At 40.9% G+C, this 21424-nt stretch overlaps 1 protein-coding gene across 1 annotated transcript in view; it reads left to right on the forward strand.

The window, feature by feature from the left end:
• Positions 1–16061, forward strand: part of IQGAP1 (IQ motif containing GTPase activating protein 1) — a 118136-nt gene extending 102075 nt beyond the window's left edge. The window contains exons 29-37 of the mRNA XM_004708091.4: positions 181–313; positions 1322–1424; positions 1864–1999; positions 2386–2473; positions 4056–4268; positions 4964–5130; positions 6319–6441; positions 11543–11651; positions 13760–16061. Coding sequence (XP_004708148.1) covers positions 181–313; positions 1322–1424; positions 1864–1999; positions 2386–2473; positions 4056–4268; positions 4964–5130; positions 6319–6441; positions 11543–11651; positions 13760–13873 — 1186 coding nt within the window. The 3' untranslated portion in view covers positions 13874–16061. The remainder of the gene's footprint in view (positions 1–180; positions 314–1321; positions 1425–1863; positions 2000–2385; positions 2474–4055; positions 4269–4963; positions 5131–6318; positions 6442–11542; positions 11652–13759) is intronic.
• Positions 16062–21424: the final 5363 nt, after the last annotated feature.

The following is a 21424-nucleotide window of genomic DNA, read 5'->3' on the forward strand; positions in this document are numbered from 1 at the left end:
AGAGAGCAAGTTCTTAGAATCCATCTCCCAAAGCTGCCCACATCACAGTGAACAGGAAGCACTTGAATTCACCGACTCAATGTGTGAACTCACTTCTGGAGAGACTGGTGGCATGTCTTCTCATCAGCCTCCTTCGCATGTCTCATTGTTGGTGGTAAAAAGAACTCTGCTTATTTTCAGACGATTTTTCCAAACTGCTTGTGAAGTCCCAGAGCTTCAGGATAAATTTAATGTGGACGAGTACTCTGACTTAGTAACCCTCACCAAACCAGTTATCTACATTTCCATTGGTGAAATCATCAACACCCACACTGTAAGTATTGCACTTTAATTACTTGATTGCATTGCTCAGCTGTAATTGCCTTGTTTGGCTGCTGCTGCTTACCATTTCTGGGAGTCAGATCGCTCACCTTCCTTTGATCTTCCACCGCTGCCATGTTTTTGCTCTCCCTTTGCTTATTATTTTTAACACTATCTACTGCTGAGTTTTTCAAAGTGATCCCTGAGCCACCTCAATCAGAAGCATCTATGCTGGTTATTCAAATGACGTTTCCCGGACACATACATCATAGGCCTGCTGAATCAAAATCTAGAATTGACCTTGCAAGCACTGATCCAGTGGCTTGATAAAACGCTGTTTACTGTTCCTCCTTTTTACCCACTGCACATCTTTTTCTCTTTTTCGGTAACCCTGTGTTCTGTAATCCCAGCTTCTTCCTCAGTGTAGCCTCAAGTGATTGTTCCCTTGGGTGTTCCCTCTGCCTTCAGATTCCTTTCTTCCCCCACGGGCATAAAGACCAGGAAATGAGGACATAAACAAGCTGTAAATGAAACTTCACTTATGTCCTTTCTTAGGCATCATCTGAACAAATCACCCTGAAGGCTCTGTTGGATGCCCCTAAAATAATGATAACACTATGTGAATTAAAAGATAGACCTTTAAAATATTGAAAAGTATGAATGTGCGTTTTGTGAACTAATGGTAGTGTACATAAAGGACCTTCAGTATTGAAGTGTGTGGGCTTTATTGTTCTTTCTTAAATTGGGTACATTTGTATGGATGGATCTCCTGAGGGCTGTGAGGTTAAAGGTGAGCACCAGGATTTCCTGTCGATTCTCCTAACATTTGTCATCCAACAGAGGTCATTGTGGTGCTTTATACACTTGTAATTCTTAGGGTAGTTTGCTAAGGGCTGCTTGTCAGTGTAGGAGCTTTGTTACCTAGTCTTGCTTTTGCAGATCACTGTTAGGCACTGTGGGCCAGGACCGGGGCTAAAGGGCTGAATGTGTAATGGAAATTGACATCAACTGTTTGGTACAGCTCTTGCTAGATCATCAGGACGCCATTGCTCCAGAGCACAACGACCCGATCCACGAGCTGCTGGATGACCTTGGGGAGGTGCCCACCATTGAGTCTTTGATAGGTAAAGTTCTCACTCAGTGGGACCCTAAATGGGGGGGGACACGTACTGGGGAACAAAACAAATGTGACCTCTGTCCATGAGGAGCTTAAGTTAGTGGAAGATGCATTTTAGATGAATATTTACAAATGGTCATGTGTGAAATTATGGTGTGTGATAAAAGAAATGATCACACACAAAAAAAAAGAAATGATCACAATTATTTTTAGAATTATAATATTACAGCATTGAAAAGATTTGTCAAAGCTATATGAAATTTATTATATATCTTTGGCCTTTCTCGTTTGGTGTGACATTTATTTCTCAGTAAGTGCTTTTCCTGCTACCCTGTGTTGGCTTATTCGAGTATATAGACTTGCATCATCTTTTATTTGTAGTTTTCCCCCCTCTGGTATTACCTCTCATTATTGTACTGACTTTTTCTGCTTTTCTCAAATTACAGGGGAAAGTTCTGGCAATGTAAATGACCCAAATAAGGAGGCACTGGCTAAGACAGAAGTCTCTCTCACGCTGACCAACAAGTTTGATGTGCCTGGAGATGAAAATGCAGAAATGGATGCTCGCACCATCTTGCTGAAGTGAGTGTCCAAAGGAGGAAGAGGTGACATGACTAATAAAGCCAAAGGGTTCTGGGCCCATTTGATACGTGAAATGATCCTCTTAGCCTTCCTTCCGAGCCCGTCATAATTTAGGCCACCTCAAATATATATATATATATATATATATACACACACACTCGGCTGCCTTGTTTGGGTCATAAGATGCTAAAATGAAATGGAATCCTTGGAAACCTAACCTGTCCAAGCTGGAGCAATAAGCCTGGGGCCTTGAGCACCTTGGCGTGACTACCTCCACACCAGCCCAGTGGGAACTCTGAGCTAGAAGGTGCATTGCCACTGTTGAGATCAGTTTAAGAAGTAGAAATCCTAGAACTGCTTAAATACTTTCTCCCTCTTGTTTTCAGCACAAAACGTTTAATTGTGGATGTCATCCGCTTCCAGCCAGGAGAGACCTTGACTGAAATCCTAGAAACACCAGCCACCAGTGAACAGGTAGGATTTAGCATTTAACATATATCTAGTAAGGTGGATAGGCACTTCCATGAGAGGCCAGTGCCAGGCTTGAAAAGTGGAGGCGGGTGGTGGTGGTGGTGTTACAGTTAATAAGAGTTCACTTAAGTGTGGGCGTGACTATAACTAGAATACGGTGGTGGTTAGGGCTTGTCTGAGCAAGCTGTTGGTTCCTAAATTCAGAGAGAGGTGTTTTCTATAGAGAGGCATAGAGCTCAGTATCACTTAGATACTGTACGTGTGTGTGTATGCATGCATGCACATATATACACAATGGTGTTCGGGGGCAAAATCAGTGCATCTATCCAGTATTTAATATTATATAAAATTTTGTTACGTGCCTTGGTGGTTAGAGAACACAGAATGTTGTGTATCTAGTTAACAAATTCAAGATCTATTTGGGAAATAAGACAAATATGCCTAAAACAATTAGAAAAACCATGAAAAATGATAGCACTGATGTTACGGACAATAAAATCTCAGGAAAGAGACCGATGAGGAACAAACAGTGTCTTTACAAATGCTTCATCAAGGAAGTGAGACTTGAGCTAAAGGATGGCCAGGACTTGGTGGGTCTATAAGGCCCCGGAGGCATTCTACCCAGGAAGGTACCTGGGAACAAAGGAAAGGAAGAGCACAATGCGAACACACCTGCCTGTCTAGAGTGAGTGAATTGGTGGGGGGGTGCGGGGAGTGGGCGGGGGATGAGTAGTGGGAAGTAAATGATTAAACCAAATTATACCGCATCTAAAAGCTAATAAAGCCAGCGAGGACTCTGACGCCGGAGAGATGGAGAGTGAGAGCCTCTGGTGGTGAACTGGGCAGGGCAGATGGTGGAGTCATGCAGGTTGTGGTGAGGTCCCAGATCCAGTTAGGTGGGCGTGGAGTGGCATAGCAGTGAGGAAGGAAGGGAGGCGTCAATTCATGTATAAGATCCTGTTTCTCATTGGTAAAATGAGGAAAATTAAATCATTTGGTTTTAAATTTTTGAACTTGGGAATCTTTTTCAGTAAATATCAACTTAGTTGAAAGCCCCACAAATGAAAGGAGATAAAATTGGAAAATATTTTGATAGCACCAGGCACTTGGAACCCAGCCCTCTAGAATTCTGTGGGAAAACCCTTCAGGCTGCACAGAGGACTGCTTGAAACCAGTGTTTTTATCTGAATCCTCAGCTCTGTAGATATTCTGATTGAAGTGATTTGCTGAGCAGGTGCTATATCTATCTATATTTGGTGTTTTCACTTATGTTCTTTCATATTATCCATGCTGCATCCTTCCTGGGTGGATATTTTCTTCCTATTTAGAGGGTAAGTAATTTGCCTGGGCTTATCAGCACCTAGTCTCTGACCCTGTTCTTTCTGACTCTAACACTTAGGCTCTGTACATATGCTAGCAGGGCAGACTTGACATTAAAAGAAAGGGGATTTCTCTAGCTGGGGAGAAAGTACAAATTTGAGCTACAAGCTACATGTTTGAGAGCTCTGTAAATCCAGGTTTGGATCGCTGTGTAGGGTAAGGCCTGATGTGGCAGACTCACCAGGAACTGTTTCCTCACTTGCAGGAAGCAGAACATCAGAGAGCCATGCAGAGACGCGCTATTCGTGATGCCAAAACTCCTGACAAGATGAAAAAGTCAAAATCTGTAAAAGAAGACAGCAACCTCACCCTTCAGGAGAAGAAGGAGAAGATCCAGTCAGGCTTAAAGAAGCTAACAGAGCTTGGGACTGTGGACCCAAAGAACAGATACCAGGAGCTGATCAACGACATTGCCAGGGTATTGCATAGGGGGCATCGAGCAAGCCTGACTTGGTTGAAAGCTGTTTCAGAGGCTTGTAAAGGAGACAGGACTTGTTCAGCTCACAACATTCCTGCAGTTCCTGGGAGGATTGGTTTCCTCTCCTTTGGGCTGTGGTTCCTGGCTCTTCTAGCATCAAGACCTTGCCCATCCTGAAGTGGCTGCTGCTTCTGCCCTAGATTAGTAGGAAGAATACCCTAATGGAATCTTCTGTCTTCAACTTGTCTGTAGCCTTAAAAGAGTTTCCCAGAGCTGTTTAGTGATTACTTTGAAATTCACTTTACCCCCACTTGATCCTCAGCATCTTGACTTGTGCTGAAGCGAGGAGCTCTGGCATGGCATGGTAGGGTTGGTTGGTGAGGCAATGTCTGCTGGTGCACTATGATAACGCCTGGCATATCTAGGAGCTTGGCCACTGGTATAGGAAAATTCACTTTTTCTATTTCTTGTGATAAAATATTTAGGAGGCTTAAACCTTGCAAGTAAATTCCAAGAATATGGAAGTCTGTAACACAGTTTCTTCTCTAGAAAATACATGTGGATACATATATATAAATTTGAGATTTGGCTTTATTAATTTCAGAGCATAAGCATTGCTGGGGTTTAGAGTTCAGTGCTAATATGTCAGGAGTGGTGGTAGCTATCCTTTTGTAATTTTAATAATTATGTCTCAGGATATTCGGAATCAGCGGCGATACCGACAGAGGAGAAAGGCTGAACTTGTGAAATTGCAACAAACGTACTCTGCCCTGAACTCTAAGGCCACCTTCTATGGGGAGCAGGTGGACTACTATAAGAGCTACATCAAAACCTGCTTGGATAACTTAGCCAGCAAGGGCATGTGAGTATATTGGGATCAAGGGGATAAAATGGGGTGGGGAGTAGAACTTGAGGTCACTGAAGTGGTGATTTTAGTTTTAAAAAGCTGGTTCTATTTATTGCATTCGCCTTTTATTTTGCTCCTAATCATTTATGTAAAATTTCGATTTGCTGGGGCAGAGCCTAGATGGACTTTTTCCTGGGTGCTGAGCGAAGTCTGATACGCCTCCCTGACTCAGGCCCCAGACCACCCAGCTTGCCCACTTCACAGAGATGGAAACTGAAAATCCACAAGAAGTGAAGTGCTAAGTGCAGGTTTTGTCATAGAGTTAGCTTATTTTTTACTCCTAACTGTTCATTTTAGGGATTTTTCAAACTTCAGAAAGATTGGATGAACAAACAATGCAGCTACCCTCCACGTCGTTTCTTCCATGTGTGTATGTTGTTGCACCGGATTGCCTCTCTGGCGCACGCATTCTCCCCTGCCCTCAGTAGAAGGAGTGAGCCAGGGCTACGGTGGAAACATAAGCAGCAGCCCCTCCGAAAGCTGTGCCCAGAGCGGCTCCGTGTTCTTCTAGCGTTCTTTCTCGGCTGCTTTTCCTGGCTTGTTTACTTTGTACATCTCACACGGAATTGACTTAAAATACGAATTCTGGCTTACTAGAATAACAAAGCTAACCCATTCTCAAATGGGATCACAACCAAGGGCATAGAAGTAAGGATTTACAGCACATATTGTGTGGAGACACAATTCAATCCATTACGTGTTTTTTTCTTGCTCCCATCCTTCTGTGATTGCTATACTAGGTTATTTTTAAAATCCTTGTTTTTATTTTTTCCCCTTCACACCTGAAGGACATTCAAAAGTTTCTCTTTGCCCCTGGACTTCAGGGCCATTCCCTCAGGCTGACATTAGAAGTCCCCACAGTCCCTTGCCATGTGCCTCAGTTCTGAGAGGGACAGAGGAAGAAGACACTGTCAAATGCATGGCATGCTCTCAAATATCTCTTAATTAAAGACAAAAACAATTTGGTAATGTTAACCCAGGTTTGTAGGGCTACTGCTTCGGAAAATCTGGTATTTGTTTTAGAATTGGCATATCGCCTACGCTTGTGTCTGCAAAGCTCCTTTCCTGACCGCCTGATCCTTAGCCAACAAGGACTAATAGTGGGTACTTAGCATTGCAAGTGAACTGATGTGACTTTTACAGGGTCTCCAAAAAGCCGAGGGAGATGAAAGGAAAGAAAAGCAAAAAGATTTCTCTGAAATACACAGCAGCGAGACTCCACGAGAAAGGCGTTCTTCTGGAAATTGAAGACCTGCAAGCGAATCAGTGAGTGTTTACCTTCTTTAAAATTTGATTTTTTACAAAGTCTGCATTTGTCACACCTTCAGCATATTGCCTATATTCCTCTTTTTTAGATCCTTCTTATATGTATGTTTTCATGCACAGAACTAAGCCTCATAAAAGGGAATGTATTTTTTGCATTTTCTTGTTTGTGTGACATTTGGCTCAGGATAAGTCCAAACCTGCTCCTGTGGGTCCCATCTGAATGTTTCCTCTTTAAAGCAGGAAGCTATTCCTTCCATTTCTTCTATGTGTAAACCCAGAATAAATAAGAATAACAATAACAGGATGTTTACTCTATTCCACTTAGACTGGGAACCAGGGACCGTGCCTCATTTTTCCGTTCTGGGAAGCACCAGCTTGCTTGGCACAATGGTTCCTGGGTCTGGCCCACTGCCCTCCCATGGATCCTGGGCCCAACTGCCACCAGGCGAGCACCCTGGACCCCTGCTCAGTTAGTCTTGTGACTTCAGTCAGCCAAACGCCTATGCTTATAGCTGTTAAAAGGAAATCTTTGGTTTAGGAAGAAACACTTATATTTTCCTGATTCTAAAATAGTAACGTATTCAGGGTTGAACTGTGAAATTATGGGTAAGCATTAAGAAAAAACAAAATAAGCACTTAAAATCCCACAAGCCAGAGATAAGCAATGAAATAGGTTTTATAAATTTCCTCTCCCTTGCTACTCCGTTAAGCCTGCTTCCCTAGCCTGCGTGATCATGCAGTATGGATGGGATCAGGCATCAGGTATCAAAAGATCCAAAACAAGCAACTATATCGCTGTGAAAGCAAGGGGTTGGAGTAGCAACACAAAGTCCATCTAGATAACTGGACCCCCCCCCCCACTGAAGCTGTATAAGGAAGGGATGATTCAACCAAGGTGCAGTATAGCACTGATGAATCACATCATCATTCCTCTAGTTCCTGAATGCTAACACCCCCCGTAACCATGACCCAGTTCTAACTTACAAACCTGGCTAGACCGGAGAACACACATTGTACAGATAAGAGCTCTCCACACATGGAATCCGGGACAGATAAACCCCTCAGGAACAGTAATGGGAGTAGTGATATGAGGGGGTAGGGGGATCGTCAGGGATCGGAAAGGTTGAGAAAGGGGGAACCCATTACAAGGTTGGATATATAGCCCCTCCCACTCCCCAAAGAGGATGAATAACAGAAATGTGGGTGAAGGGGAATAATGGACAGTATAAGATATGAAATAACAATATATAATTGATCAGGGATATGCCACGGAGGGGAATAAAAGAGGAGCTTATACCAAGGGCTCAAGTAGAAAATATTTTGGAAATGATGATGGCAACATATGTACAAATATGCTTGATACAATTGATGTATGGAATGTTATAAGAGCTGTAAGAACCCCCAATAAAGTAGTCTTTTTAAAAAAAGACTGCTTCCCCACTCACCTGCCCACTTAGCTTTTTACTGTTTTTACACATAACCTGGGATCATACAGGTATAGATGTGGATCCAGCATTTTTCTTAAAACAATATATTGTAAGCATGTTTCCACTGAAAGCATCCTTTTGGATGACTACTTAATCTCCTGTGTTGTAGGTCAAATTTATCCATTCATCTATTGTAGAACATTTCTGTGCATTATTATACAACACTGTGATAGTATACTTTTACACAGAAATCTTTGTGTAATCTTTGGCTTTTTTATTTAATTTTCAATTTTTAGGATATGCCTATGATGGAGTATTATATTATCCAAAGATTTGGCGACACTTTATTATAACTTTACAACTTCCTGGCTACCATTGAGTAGCCATTAAACTACTTCATTGAGTAGCCATTAAACTACCATTAAACTACTTTGTGGTGTTTTGGGGTGTTTTTTTTTTTTCATTGTTAAAATATTATCTCCCTTTCAAAATTTGTGTTTCTTTGAAGTCTGGTTGAAAATATATGGCTGAGTATGTGTGTGTGTTTAACAGTCTACTATCTCTCTTTTCACTTGTCCATTTTGTCCTTTGTTCCTTTTTCAACTAGGGACCTGATTGTTTCTGTCTTTTTCCTTCATTCACTTGTTGAGTACTTTATGTATTTTTCAAATTTATTTTCACAACATTTCTTACCTTTTCCCTTATGCCGTTCTTTGTCACAGCTGCTTCAGATACTGCTTCTAGTAGCCCTCTTACTTCTTTGTAGTGGGCACTCAGAGCTTAGAGGAGGCGCGCTGGTGGTGCTGCTGCTAGTTTAAACCCCCAGCTGCTGTGTAGGAAAAAGATGAAGCTGTGTGATTCCCCCAAAGACTGAAAGTTCTACTCTGTCCTATAGGGTCACTCTAAGTCAAAATCAACTCAATAGCAGTGAGTTTCATCTAGGGTTTTATTTTTGTTTTGTTTTTAAATCATTTTATTAGGGGCTCATACAACTCTTATCACAATCCACACACACATCAATTGTGTAAAGCACATTTGTACATTTATTGCCCTCATCCTCAAAACATTTGCTCTCCACTTAAGCCTCTGGCATCAGCTCCTCATTTTTCCCCTCCCTCCTTTATTAATAATTTATAAATTGTTATTTTGTCATATCTTGCACTGTTGCTGGTTGTTAAGGTTAAAAACTAGGTTACCAACAAATTTTGGTAAAGAAAAATTATATATTACATAAAATGAATGATTTTAAGGAATAACTTTGAGGATCTCCTGTTGAATAAAATGCATGGATTTTGTGACTTCTCAGCTTCTCAGTGTGACCTAGTCTGCTTTCTTTATGATTCTCAGCTTTGTTCCAAATAGTTCAGGTTGCTCAACAGTTGAGTTCTAGAGTTCTTAGTGATTACCTGGGGATATCCCCACCATCTTGTAATGTCAGAGACTCTCTGGGTATGTAGCATCTTGAGAATAGCATCTTAAGTATTTTCTCTAACAGCCATTCCTTTTTTGGAGGTACTCATCATATCTATGTGTATGTATGCTTATAGATATTGATGCCCCCAGTATATCAATCAGAGCAGTTACGAATTTTTTCTTTGGTCTTCCTACACACCATGGTTTGGTTCACCTGACTTTTCAAAGTGACATCTTTACTTTTGAACACTTTGAAGGGTCTCTTGCTGCCCTGTTCGTACCGTTACCAGACTCCACTGCTGACGGGTTCCATCCCAGTGCCATAGACGTTCCCAAAATAACAAAAGACTGACAAAACTTGTCTGTCTGAGTTTATATTGGGAGACAAGAAGGAAAACAAAGAAAAGAGGGTTTTGCAGCAGATTTGCCCAATACAATATGTGGTTTGATTTCTTCACTGCTACTTCATCAGGCATGGATTAGGGCTCCCGGTAGAAACCCTCAACAATTCCCGTCTTTCCCTGTTTACCATGTATTGTCTGTTGGTCCTATTGGGAGGATTTGGGTTTTCTTTACATTGAATTGTATAATCCATACTGAACGTGGTTACATTCTTGAATATTCTTTAGTAAGTGCTCCAAGCCGTGCTCTTTGCTTTCAACAAGCAAGGTGATGTCATCTGGATATCAAAGGTTGTTAAATAAGCCTTCCTCCAAGCCTGATGCCTCCTCCTTCATCTCGTCTGGCATCTTGGATTATTTGTTCAGCATGCAGATTAAAGGGTGCAACCCTGGTGCACACCTGCCCTGAGTTTAAACCATGCCACATTCCCTTGTTCTGTTTGAACAACTGCCTCTTGATCCACGGACAGGTGCCCTATGAGTACAATAAAACATTCTGGAATTCCCATTCTCCATAGTAATGATCCACACAATCAAGTCTTTACATCTTAATATCATAGTAAATGACACGGAGATAAGCATCTTTCTAGTATTCTCTACTTTCAGCCTAGACATCCAGCATCTAGTAACCACAGTGCTACCCCTCATTTCATGTTCTCTTCTGAATCTAGCTTGGATTTCTGGCAGCTCTGTCGGAGTGTGTTGCTACACCATTTTTAAATTATCTTCAGCAAAATTTCACTTTAGTGTGTTACTAGCAGTGTTTTTCAATAATTTCCACGTTCTCTTGGGTCATCGTCCTTTGAAATGGGCACAGATCTAGATATCTTCCAGTTGGTTGACCATTGTCGTCCATATTTCTCACCTCGCTAAGTAAGAGCAGTTGCACTGCTGCCCCAGTGTCTGGAACAGTTCGGTCTGTCTTTGCTACTCCTACAGCCATGTTTGCCACCAGTGTCTTCAGTGTAGCTTGGAGTTCCGCCTTTAATACCACCGTGTCTTGATCATGTGGCAACTCCTGAAATGGTTGAACATCAGTTAATACTTGTGGGTACAGTGACTCTGTGTATTTCTTCCATCTTCTTTTGATGCTTCCTATGCCATTCAATGTTTTGCCTATTGAGTCTTTTACTACTACAACTCAAGGATTTACTTTTGTCTTAACTTTTTCCATCTTGAGATATGCCAAATGTGTTCTTCCTTTGTGATTTTCTAACCCCAAGTCTTTGAACATAATACTCTAGAGCCACCTTGGGGTCTTTTGCTCACCTTTTACTTCCTCGTGTCTTCCTTTTGCAGTAGCTATGCTATGTTCTAGAGTAAGTTTCAAGGTCTCTTATAACATCCATTTTGGTCTTTTTTCCTATTTTTTAATGACCTTTTGTGAGTGTGTGTGTGGTGAGTGTGTGAACCCGTGCGCCTATTTTTGTGTACGAGATATACCATGGTGTTTAAAATGTTCTTGGAAAAATGGAATTTTAAAGTGATAGAATTTTTTCAAATGTTTTTAATCCCCCTCCTCTAGATCTCCCCTGCTTCTTGTCAGTAACCCTTGTGGCTCTTTGTGCATTGCCTGTATCAAGTTGTTCACCTCTCCCGACTCCCAAAGCATGCCCGCTTTGGGACATGCTTTGTCCTGACTCCCACCCACATGCACCTACCTCTCTGTTTAGCTCAGTTTCCCCAATTCTTGGGGTTTCTTCCCCATTAGATAGTCTCACCAGCAGCTGTTACTTTGGACATATAGTTTCTACCTATTTTCTTCCTTAAAGACTTTGTGTTTTGCTTTCCCCCATATTAGAGTATTTTTATTTCAAAAAATTAAGATTATGACCTTAAGATTGTGTTATGTTTCAACAGGTTTAAAAATGTTATCTTTGAAATCAACCCAACAGAAGAAGTTGGAGACTTTGAAGTAAAAGCCAAATTCATGGGAGTTCAAATGGAGACTTTTATGTTGCATTATCAGGTAGGTATGCACCAGGTGGAACCAAAAGGCTCTCATGTGCCTAAGCTTGCTCTAGCGCTAACATGGTGTGTGTTGTGTGTGTGTGTTGTGTGCATGTGTAGACGGTAGTTATATTATCTAAGTGGGAGAAATAGATTCGAAGGAGGAGGCCCCTGGGAAAGGTTGTTCCCATTCAGGACCCACGTGGGAGGAAGAAGCTGAGCATGTTGGTGTGTCTGATTTCTGAAGATTCCACTTAGTGCTTCCACCAAATTGAGTTCTGGTACCTTGGAGCACAAGTACAGCCTTGTCAGCACAAAATCCTAAGCCTACTGAGAATAGCTTACAGTCTATTTAGCCCTCGTTTTGATTTGTTAGACTAGTACTTACAGGAGCCCTGATGCCACAGTGAGTCCACATAAGCACGTCAAAACCTTTCAGCTCCTCAGCAGAAAGACAGGCTTTCTAAAAGGTTACCCATCTTGGAGACTCACAGGGGCAGAATCAACTCAATGGCAGGGACTCTTTACAGAAGCATTTTAGCAGGCCTTTCTTCCGTGGAGTCGCTGGTGAGTTCAGCTGCCAGCTTCAGAATTAAGGGTGGATTACAGACTGCTTGTGCCACCCAGGCCTCTAAAGCTGCCCCTCCCCGCTAGGCCACAATTGGTGGTTTCCACTGTGCTTCTGGAACCTTTAGAGCTACCTGTTTACAGGAGGTATCACATCACAGTGAAATGGTAGATTGATTTATTCCCTTCCCCATCTGCCAAAACGGTGGGCTTCTTAAGCACAGGTAGCTCTTTATTTTCTCAGTTACAAGTGTTGGCTGAGGTAGTTCACTCACGAGACCACTTACATTTTATGAACTTGCTCTGGCCTCAGAGGGTGGTGGGAAGAAAGCAGACCTTTGAGTTGGTATATTTCATCATAGATTGAAAGGCCTCTACTGTTCAAAGACTACTTAAAACTGGTGACCTATTATGTAGGTAAAATGGGAACGTGTTGTAATTTCTGAAATTAAAGGCTGTAGATGCATCTGATAAGAACATGCTTCTCTTTCTTTCCACATCAGTTACGTTTTTATTTCAACCACGACTTCTTAACTCTAAGAATCAGAAAAGCTAATTGACTAGTGCACCCTATTCCTCAAACTTTTTTTTCCCTCACCCCTCTTTTGTCTCTGACACCTCCTCAAAAAGCCCACCCTGTCTTTCCTTCCCGGTGCTGCTGGGGTAGGGTTGAACCACCAGCCTTTTTGGTTAATAGCCAAGCACAGCAGGTAGACAGCTTGTGCCACCCATGGGTCTTCTGGCATGCAAGGTTAAGTCCAAAAGCATTGCTACTGGGTCACAGATTTGACCTAAACAGACTGTTCACCTGTCTCTGGGGTCAGTGGAGGGCTGCACACAAGTTCTTTCCGCTATATACTCAGTCTTCGTCACATTATAGTGCCTTCCGATTAAAACAGTGGCTTCAGGGGGATCTGCTGGGCTAGTTAAATTCAAGGCAGAGAGGTCAGCTCAGAAGGTTATAGCACGTGACTTCTGGGATTCCCAAGGGGTCACCTTGACAGATTTTCTTAAAAGAAACTGGATGATGACCACAGGAGCTTATTATGAAGAACCTTTAAGAAAACTGAACATTCTATTGGTGGAAAAGAAGGCCAAGAAAGTAGCACCAAGGACTTATTTTCCAGGCTCATTCTTCAAGGGCAGCAAGGGCTGTCCCAGGAGAATTCCCTTGGGAAACCTTACCCCACCCACCCTGCAGCCTGGATCTTGCCTCTTCAAGTTTTCTTTCGTTCCCCAAACCAAAGAACATTTAAAATAAACCCAGCTTGTATTGCTGGACGATGCCCAAACTGCCATGTTAGTGTGATGTAAATCAAAGAGCACAGAACTCGTCAGGGAAGGCTTAGAGATAGGGAGACATAAGGGGAGATTGTGTCAAGAAGCAGTAGCTTCCTGTTTTGATATTTTTGTTTAATAAAGGTTTCTGTAACTTTGTAGCCATACTTTGGGAGGTACCTAACACTGGCTAACCTTACTGCTCTGGACTCCTCCCTACACTGTGTCCTTTCTCTTGTTCCACACACTTGATTGTCAAAAATGATTTTTTTTTAACAACAGGACCTGTTACAGCTACAGTATGAAGGCGTTGCAGTTATGAAATTATTTGATAGAGCTAAAGTAAATGTCAACCTCCTGATCTTCCTTCTCAACAAAAAGTTCTACGGGAAGTAATTGATTGCTTGCTGACAGCCCAGAAGAATGAAGGGAAGAAGTACCTCTCGGCCCTTCAGGGCCCTTCTCTACCCCCTGCAAGCAACAAAGCTCCAGCCCAGGACCATGCCTCAACCCAGTCCATTCCCAATGCCACTCCTGTTCCGATGATGCATTTTTGCCCCGTTTTTCATAGTGAACTTTTTATCTCAGGCTTCGCCTGACCCTTCTGGTTCCTGTTTCCTTCAGTCATTTAAGCACAGAGTGGAAATCCCATAAAAACTTCTCTTTATATTGTTCTTGCCTTAAAGGTTACATTCCTATATGGTGAGCTTTTGGTGTTTAATTACCAATAAGGATGGTGGGATTTGAATTCTTGTTATTTGGAAGTGGAATCTCTTAGCACCAGCAACATACATATATACATACATACTATACGAGGGAGCTTCAAAGTGTTTGTGGGAAAAATCCATTACCTTTTATTTCCATTTCCCACAAACTCTTTGAAGCCCCTCATATAAGATAAAGTGAAAATGTCAGATTGGCTACAGTTACGAGGTTGTGTAGTCTCTGCCCCATCAGCATAACTAAAAGCTGGTGAGGAATCACTGGAGCAGGGAAGAGGGTTGTTTTTAAATGTTAGCATCAAATTCTGGGCGATTCTTATATAAATCTCCTGCCAGTGAATGGGAGAGCCTATTGATCCAACTCAGCTAGTCTGCGTACATTCAGAACTGGATGAGGTCCCCCTCTAGGTGACTAGTGTATTTGTGTTGGTGCCCAGAGGTTGACTGGGTTCAGGAAGACAGTCTTCCATCCTTGCCACAACAGAAATGGATTAGATTTAGCTGCAAATGTAATTGCCTTTAAAATCTTTTTATATCTTAAGAGTGCCTTATTATAGATTTACTTCTTAAAATGTGGGTGATAGGAATTGTAAAGACTTATGTAATGCTTCAAAAGCCTTTAGAATACTGTAAGAAAATGATTTTTTATATAAATTGGCTTATTTGTATATCTGAACTCTTGAAACTTTCTTATAGCTAAAACACTAGGATTTGTTTGCAGAATTGCAGAGAAATAATCCTACCTTAAAGAGTCTAGAACGACACCAGCCAACTCCTGTGACGTTGGCTATGAGTCTTTTGCCCTCACTTCTTTCTCTTCTTCCCCTGCTGTCCACCTTGTACCGTTATATTGTGAACCCGTTTTCTGTGTTTCTTTCTTTTTTAAAGAAAGTCACATCTAAACATTGGATTGAGGAAATTTTTGTTCTTACAAAGTCATGTCCTTTTTGAAGAATATGCTTATCCAGGAAAATATACTGCAATCATGCTACCAAACCACCACCATCTCTGACGTTGGCTCAGTGTTTTTTGTAGTAAAATGTAAAGCTGAACATAATAAATGAAAGTTTTAAAAATGTACTGAGGTATATTTACAGCTGATCACGTGTTTTAATGAATAGCAAATTGAGTAGTGTGCTTTTGTTGCGAGTTTAAATCCCTGGCTCACCTTACCCATCAGGTTCATGGTGTACAGATGGGGCTTGTGGGAGTTTTCCCACTGGGGCTGGCCAGAGCCACACCGGGCACTTAGGAGAGCCCTAGAAGATGGGCAATGGTCAGTGTGGAGCACCAAGTCAGGATTCTCTCCTATCTTCACCCTGGTTTTATGCTGTTTGGGGACCAAAAAAATTTTAAGTAAATGTCTTTTCAGATTGGGGAAAAAACAACGTTATTATGGTTAGCATCACTGCAGAGTGAACAACCAAAGTGTCGAGATCCTATTTCTTTGAAAGAAGATGCCCTTCCCAAATGCCTTGTTAGCTTCAAGACCACGTCAAGACAATAATGGACAAAGTTTACAACTCCTTAAATAATGTCAATTATTTGTAAAAATGAAAATTTCCTTAACACAACTTCTAATACAAACAGCATGGAATGCAAGTCAAGAAGTTTTATGATAAATACAGAGAATTAGAGTCTGAGAGTGTAGATAATGCCTTGATAAACTCACATCCTGGCATTGAAACCAGTAGCTTTTATTACTTTTATTTATTAGCTGAAGCATTCTCCTGTCTCATCTCTCCTGACCTCCCTTCAGGCATCATGACATTTACCATGACCGTCAAGAATCTATACTGCCATCAGATTGTTGCTGCGCACATCGCCTTTGTATCCCTATGAAATAAAAGGTCATTTGTTCATGTTTGTGTGTATTTTCTCAGTTCCATTGTTAGCAGTTCCTGCTAATGGTGTTGTCTAGTGTGCAATTTAATCATTAAAAACCACACCAGAAGACAATCCCTTTCTCTATAGTTTTTTGATGGAGCAAACCCAAGCCAACCATCAAACTGCTGCGTGTATCAAAGCAATTTTTAGACATGAACTTTGTCTTTTTAAATAATATCCACTTGTGAAGAGGGATGGGGCTGCAGGCATGTCACTTCATTCTGATTGGCCAATGGCTGAAGGTTTAACCGTGTGCCAGCAATTCACACTGTTGTGTCAAGAGCAGCAGCACACTAGGTGGAGAGCAGAGTACATACAATTACAGTGTGCCCCTCAGTGACTCTGTTTACCTTACAGACCAGTGCCAGCAAGACAAAACCCCCAAAAAACAATTTAGATAGAGGAAAGGTCAACAGCAGCAAAAAAGAAAAAGTGGCTTCCTTAATGTTTAGTAACTGGAAAGTTCGTAATACAAGGAGGAAGATACAATGAAGCCATTGTAAACGTACACTTTAAAAAAATCGAAGGCGATGATTTGGGTGGCTGAGGATGTCCCCACCAAACCTCTGAAGAGTGGTGTGGTAGGCACAAGCTTTGGGGCGGTGGGGGTGAGGGGGCGCCAGACTTGGCTTTGGCGGTGGGACCTTGTGAAGTGCCTCAGTTGTCTCATTCTGAAATGGAGCCTGCTGTCTGGTACGTAGGTTCTTGAAAGGGGAAAGAGAGTTTGCTAATTTATGCTCTACATTGTCCCACAAAGACCCCAAAGGAGTTACATACTGGTCACGGTTGGATATTCACTAAGGGAGTAAGAAGAAGTTGCGGGTGGCAGGCAAGATGGCACTTGGAGACAAATAGAATGCTGGGAGCCCACAAGGCCTATTGCGGTGGCCTCATACAAAAAGGACACCAATCTGTCACAGGCTCTTCACACATGTCCACTCATGTACTCTGGAAAGGAATTGGAGGAAATTCTGCCTCGACACATTTTGAATCTGACACCCAAGGTTTTTGATATTCAAGTTGTAAATTACAGCTACCAATATATTATGATCTTTAAGGTAAAACTTGCCTTTAAAAGTATCAAATGAAGTCTTCCTCTACTGTCCAATTAAAAAAATAGGTGAACCAAAGTTTGTCAGCTGGAAATTTTACCTACTTTTGTCTCCGTAAACTCATCTCCATTTCCCTCCCAGAATTTTACCCTAAAGAGTTTAAAACCTAAGTCTTATTTTTGGTCACTGTGTGCTAATTACCTGTAAGGAAAAGTATTTTCGTTACATATCCAGGAGGGTGAGTAGAAAAGTGCTGCTCCGAGGGTTCCAGGCACCATTCTAGGGACGCTGTGCCATCACGAGCAGCACAGCTGTGCTGGGAAGCCAGCCTCAGCCCTGGTCTTGTCCCTCCTGACTTCCTAAAGCTCAAATGATACTTAAAAAGACGCTGGTTTTTGTCCCTCCAGGAGGCCAGAACTGCCATTTTGACATGGTATAATTTTAAAAGTGCAGAATTCTTTGGAGAAAACTTGAGAGCTAGAAAACTCACCCTCCTAAGGTTATAGACCTGGATGGAGGTTAAATCAAATAAAGCAGAGCTTGCTTTACCTTTAAACTTTTTTTTTCAAGACATGACAAAATAATTTCTAAATTATAAAGGTTTCATGAGGGAGGGGAAAAATCAGGAGCTGATCCCAAGGGCTCAAGTAGAAACAAAATGTTTTGAGAATGATGATGGCAACAAATGTACAAATGTGCTTGACACAATGGAAATGGATGTATGGATCATGATAGTTGTACGAGCCTCCAATAAAATGACTTAAAAGCAAAACTTTCTCCCTCCTTTGACAATAAGGCTGTTCAGGTGAATTTCATCATTATAAATACTGTATATCAAAGTAATTATATTATCTTGACAATTCTAAAAGTAAAATTTGAAGTGCATTTTAAAAAATAATTTTAAATTATTTTAAATGAAAGTTTAAAGAATATGTGGCTAATATTACTTTTTGATAGAATTTTAGAGTTTGTAACCAATTTTCTATATAATTTTCACTTTTATAGAAAAAGTATATGAAACAGTAGGTGTTTGTTATAGCAATATCACTCATTTTCTAGGATTCCTTAAAACGTTCTCAATGGGTCCTCCTCCCATTTTCATAAAGCAGAAACATGGAAATCTCCTGACTTTGTCAAAGAATTTATTATCCAGTTGTTGAATAATCTTTTTTCTCAGGACCTAAGTAGTAGACCAATGAGATTTACCGAGAGTTACCAAATGACTGGTAATTGTGCTCATAGCCCTTTGATTTACAGATAACTTGTTTCATCCATCGACTATGCCAAGAATACTTTGGAAAATATAGAAATAATACCTTTAATATTTATTTGACATTACAATCTTTCAACTCTAGTATGAAAATAATCCTATTTTACTAGCCTCAACAATTATCAACACAATGTAAAACTTGTTTCACAATGAACTGGGCGCTATCTCAAAACTTCCTGCACCTGAGACTTAGAACTGAAATACTCTGATGGGAGGGGAGGCAAAGGATGGCCACCCCAAGACTGTGGAAGTGGCGGTCATTGGATGTTGTGTAGGTAGGATCCCTGGATTAGTGGGTGTCCAGTGGTAGGGGACCCAGAACTACCATATATTTAATACCTCAATGCTCCCTCTGCACTAATGTGGCAAGTTTTAATCTGAGAGGGAACGATCTGCCCCTGTAAGAATGTTACAGGAAAATTTCCCCAGCATCAACCCCCACGCTCAATGTAAACAGAGCTCAATCAATTAAGAAATCAATCTGCACAAAGCAACAGCTCATGGATTGCAGCTTGCAGTTGAAATATACTCATAAACTCATATCAACAGTACCTTAAGGTATATGCCATTGGATAAATTACGGATGTTCTCAATGCAATTGCCTTATAGCCCAGTGGGGCAACTGATGGTTTTGTTTCTTTGTTTTGGGGGTTTTGTTTATTTTTATTTTTTTAATTGCAACAGTGGCTTTATTCTGGTATTGTAGAGGGTATCCCATAATATCTCTAAGGTAAGCTTGTAACATAAAAATGCTATTGAAAATATTCAGTAAAATTTGAATATAGAGGGCCATGAAAAAGATATTGGAAAAGCAGTTTAAAAAAGAGGAAATTTCTCATTCTTTTTTTGAAGAACCCTCAAATAATTTCCCATTCAATTTAATAAAATTGTACAGTATATTATTTATAACAAAAATCAAAACATGCCACTATATCATTCATACCATACTATGAACACTAATATGTTTAATTATTATGGATTCAATACATTTGTTTAGTAGTCTAAAATGCCATACTTATGACATAAATTATAATATATAAACACACCATAGCTTTAGGCATATATATTGGTTTTTTAATGAAAATATAGTTCAATATTCAGCACTGTCTTATTGTCTAAAAAAAGAAGTTTGTATTATGTAAATTTTAACCACACTCATTACCTTTGAGTGAATGCTGACTCAGCGCCCCGACTGTGGATCTGAGACTATAACCATCCACGGAAGTAGAAAGCCCAGTCCCTCTCCCAAGGAGCTTCTGGTGGCCTTGAACTGCCAACCATGCGGACTGCAACCCAACATACAACCACCACACCTCATTTGGAAATCCTATTAATGTTTAATATCCTTTCGATGTGGCGTAGTGGTTACACAGTGGGCCACTAACCACAAAGTCTGCAATTCAAAACCATCAACTTTCTGTGGGAGAAAGACATGGCTTCCAAGTCCCACAAAGAGTTCCTGTCTCAGAAATCCAGTGGCAGCTTTGCCCTGTCTTTCAGCATCGCCATGAGTCCGAACTGACTGGATAGCAATGAACTTCTTTGGTTTAAATCTAACAGCTTAGCTATGAATGGAGGACTTGCTTACATCCCCAAATTATGAACCATTCACTGTAAAAACCATTATGTTAAAATTTTGAGGTACAAACAAGGCGGCTGTTAAAATTCATGAAAAAAACTGAACCAAACATAATGAAATGTTTCCATGAAGTTATACTGGTTTTTGTTTGTTTGTTTTTGTTCTTGTTGGTTTTTGTTTTTGTCATAATATGACCACCAAACTAAATCAGAGTAATTCATAACCTGTGGACAAGCAGATAGATTCTGGGCACCCATGGAATTCTAGCCCCAATCCAAGTACAGTTAGTTCTTATCACATGGCCCTGCTCCATCCGTGCCTTGCACTGAAGATAAGGATGCTCCAGTGAAGTGTGGTGAAGAAAGCAAATGGTGCCCAGGGATCTCAAAGGCTTGTACTCAAACAAGCAGCCATCTAAGGGAGGCATCAACTAGTTCCACATCTAGGGAGCACACCAGCCTATGACCCAAAGATGATCAAAACAAAATCCAAATAGGATGAAGGGAAAAGTATCCGAGCTTAAATGGTGAATGCCCAATTTGTAGAAAGCTGGGGAGGGCAGGCAGATCCCCTCTAGCCACAGGCCAGGGACTCAAACATCAGATAGAGATTAATGTAAACTTGATTATGGTAGCTCGATCCGTGGTATAAAATGATACTTGGTCAGTTGACCCAACCTGAATTTGCTCTAGGCTCAAATATTTCCTGCTTGTTCAGAACAGAAATTTCTTCTCTGGCTTTTTAAACATTGCTGGTGGTCTTTTCTTTCTTATTCTTTATTTATATTATTGTTATTTTCTTCTTTGTTTTGTTTCTGCTAGGTTTCCCAGTTTATGAGTACAGAAGGGGTGGATGTACACTGGTGATAATTGAGGTGATGATTTACTGGGGGGTGAGGAGGGTGAAGGGAATTAGGGAGCAAACAATGTGGCAGGGGGAGGGAGCATTAGAACCGCTTTTGATGATGTATAATTAACTGATTTAACTGTGGAAGTGTGTGATATGGGAATATTATATCAAGAAAACGACTTTAAAGAAGGAAGAAGAAACCAGACCTGACCTGTGGTTACCAAAGGTGAAGAAGGGGGAGTTTTGATTAGGAGGCATTGAGCTCATGTTAACGGTGGTAGAAAAATCTGGAAAAGGGTAGCAATCATGGCTGTACAACACCAAGAGTATAAGCAAGGGCACTGAGTTCTACATGTAGAAGTTGCTGAATTGAAGAATGTTTTGTTGTGTGTATCTTTGCCACAGCTAAAACAAATAATTACCCAAGTAACAATGAGTACAGGAGGAAGAAAATGTTCCAAAGTTGACGGTGGTCATGCTTGTACAACTCTGCTTGATATAATTGAACCATTGAATTGTATGACATGTGGATGAAGAGCCAATAATACTGTTTGAAAACAAAACCCCCCAAAATTATTTTGTATCTAC

The sequence above is a fragment of the Echinops telfairi genome, unplaced genomic scaffold, assembly GCF_000313985.2.
Source record: "Echinops telfairi isolate 266 unplaced genomic scaffold, ASM31398v2 ScPeMD7_7;HRSCAF=31, whole genome shotgun sequence".
Taxonomy (NCBI): domain Eukaryota; kingdom Metazoa; phylum Chordata; class Mammalia; order Afrosoricida; family Tenrecidae; genus Echinops; species Echinops telfairi.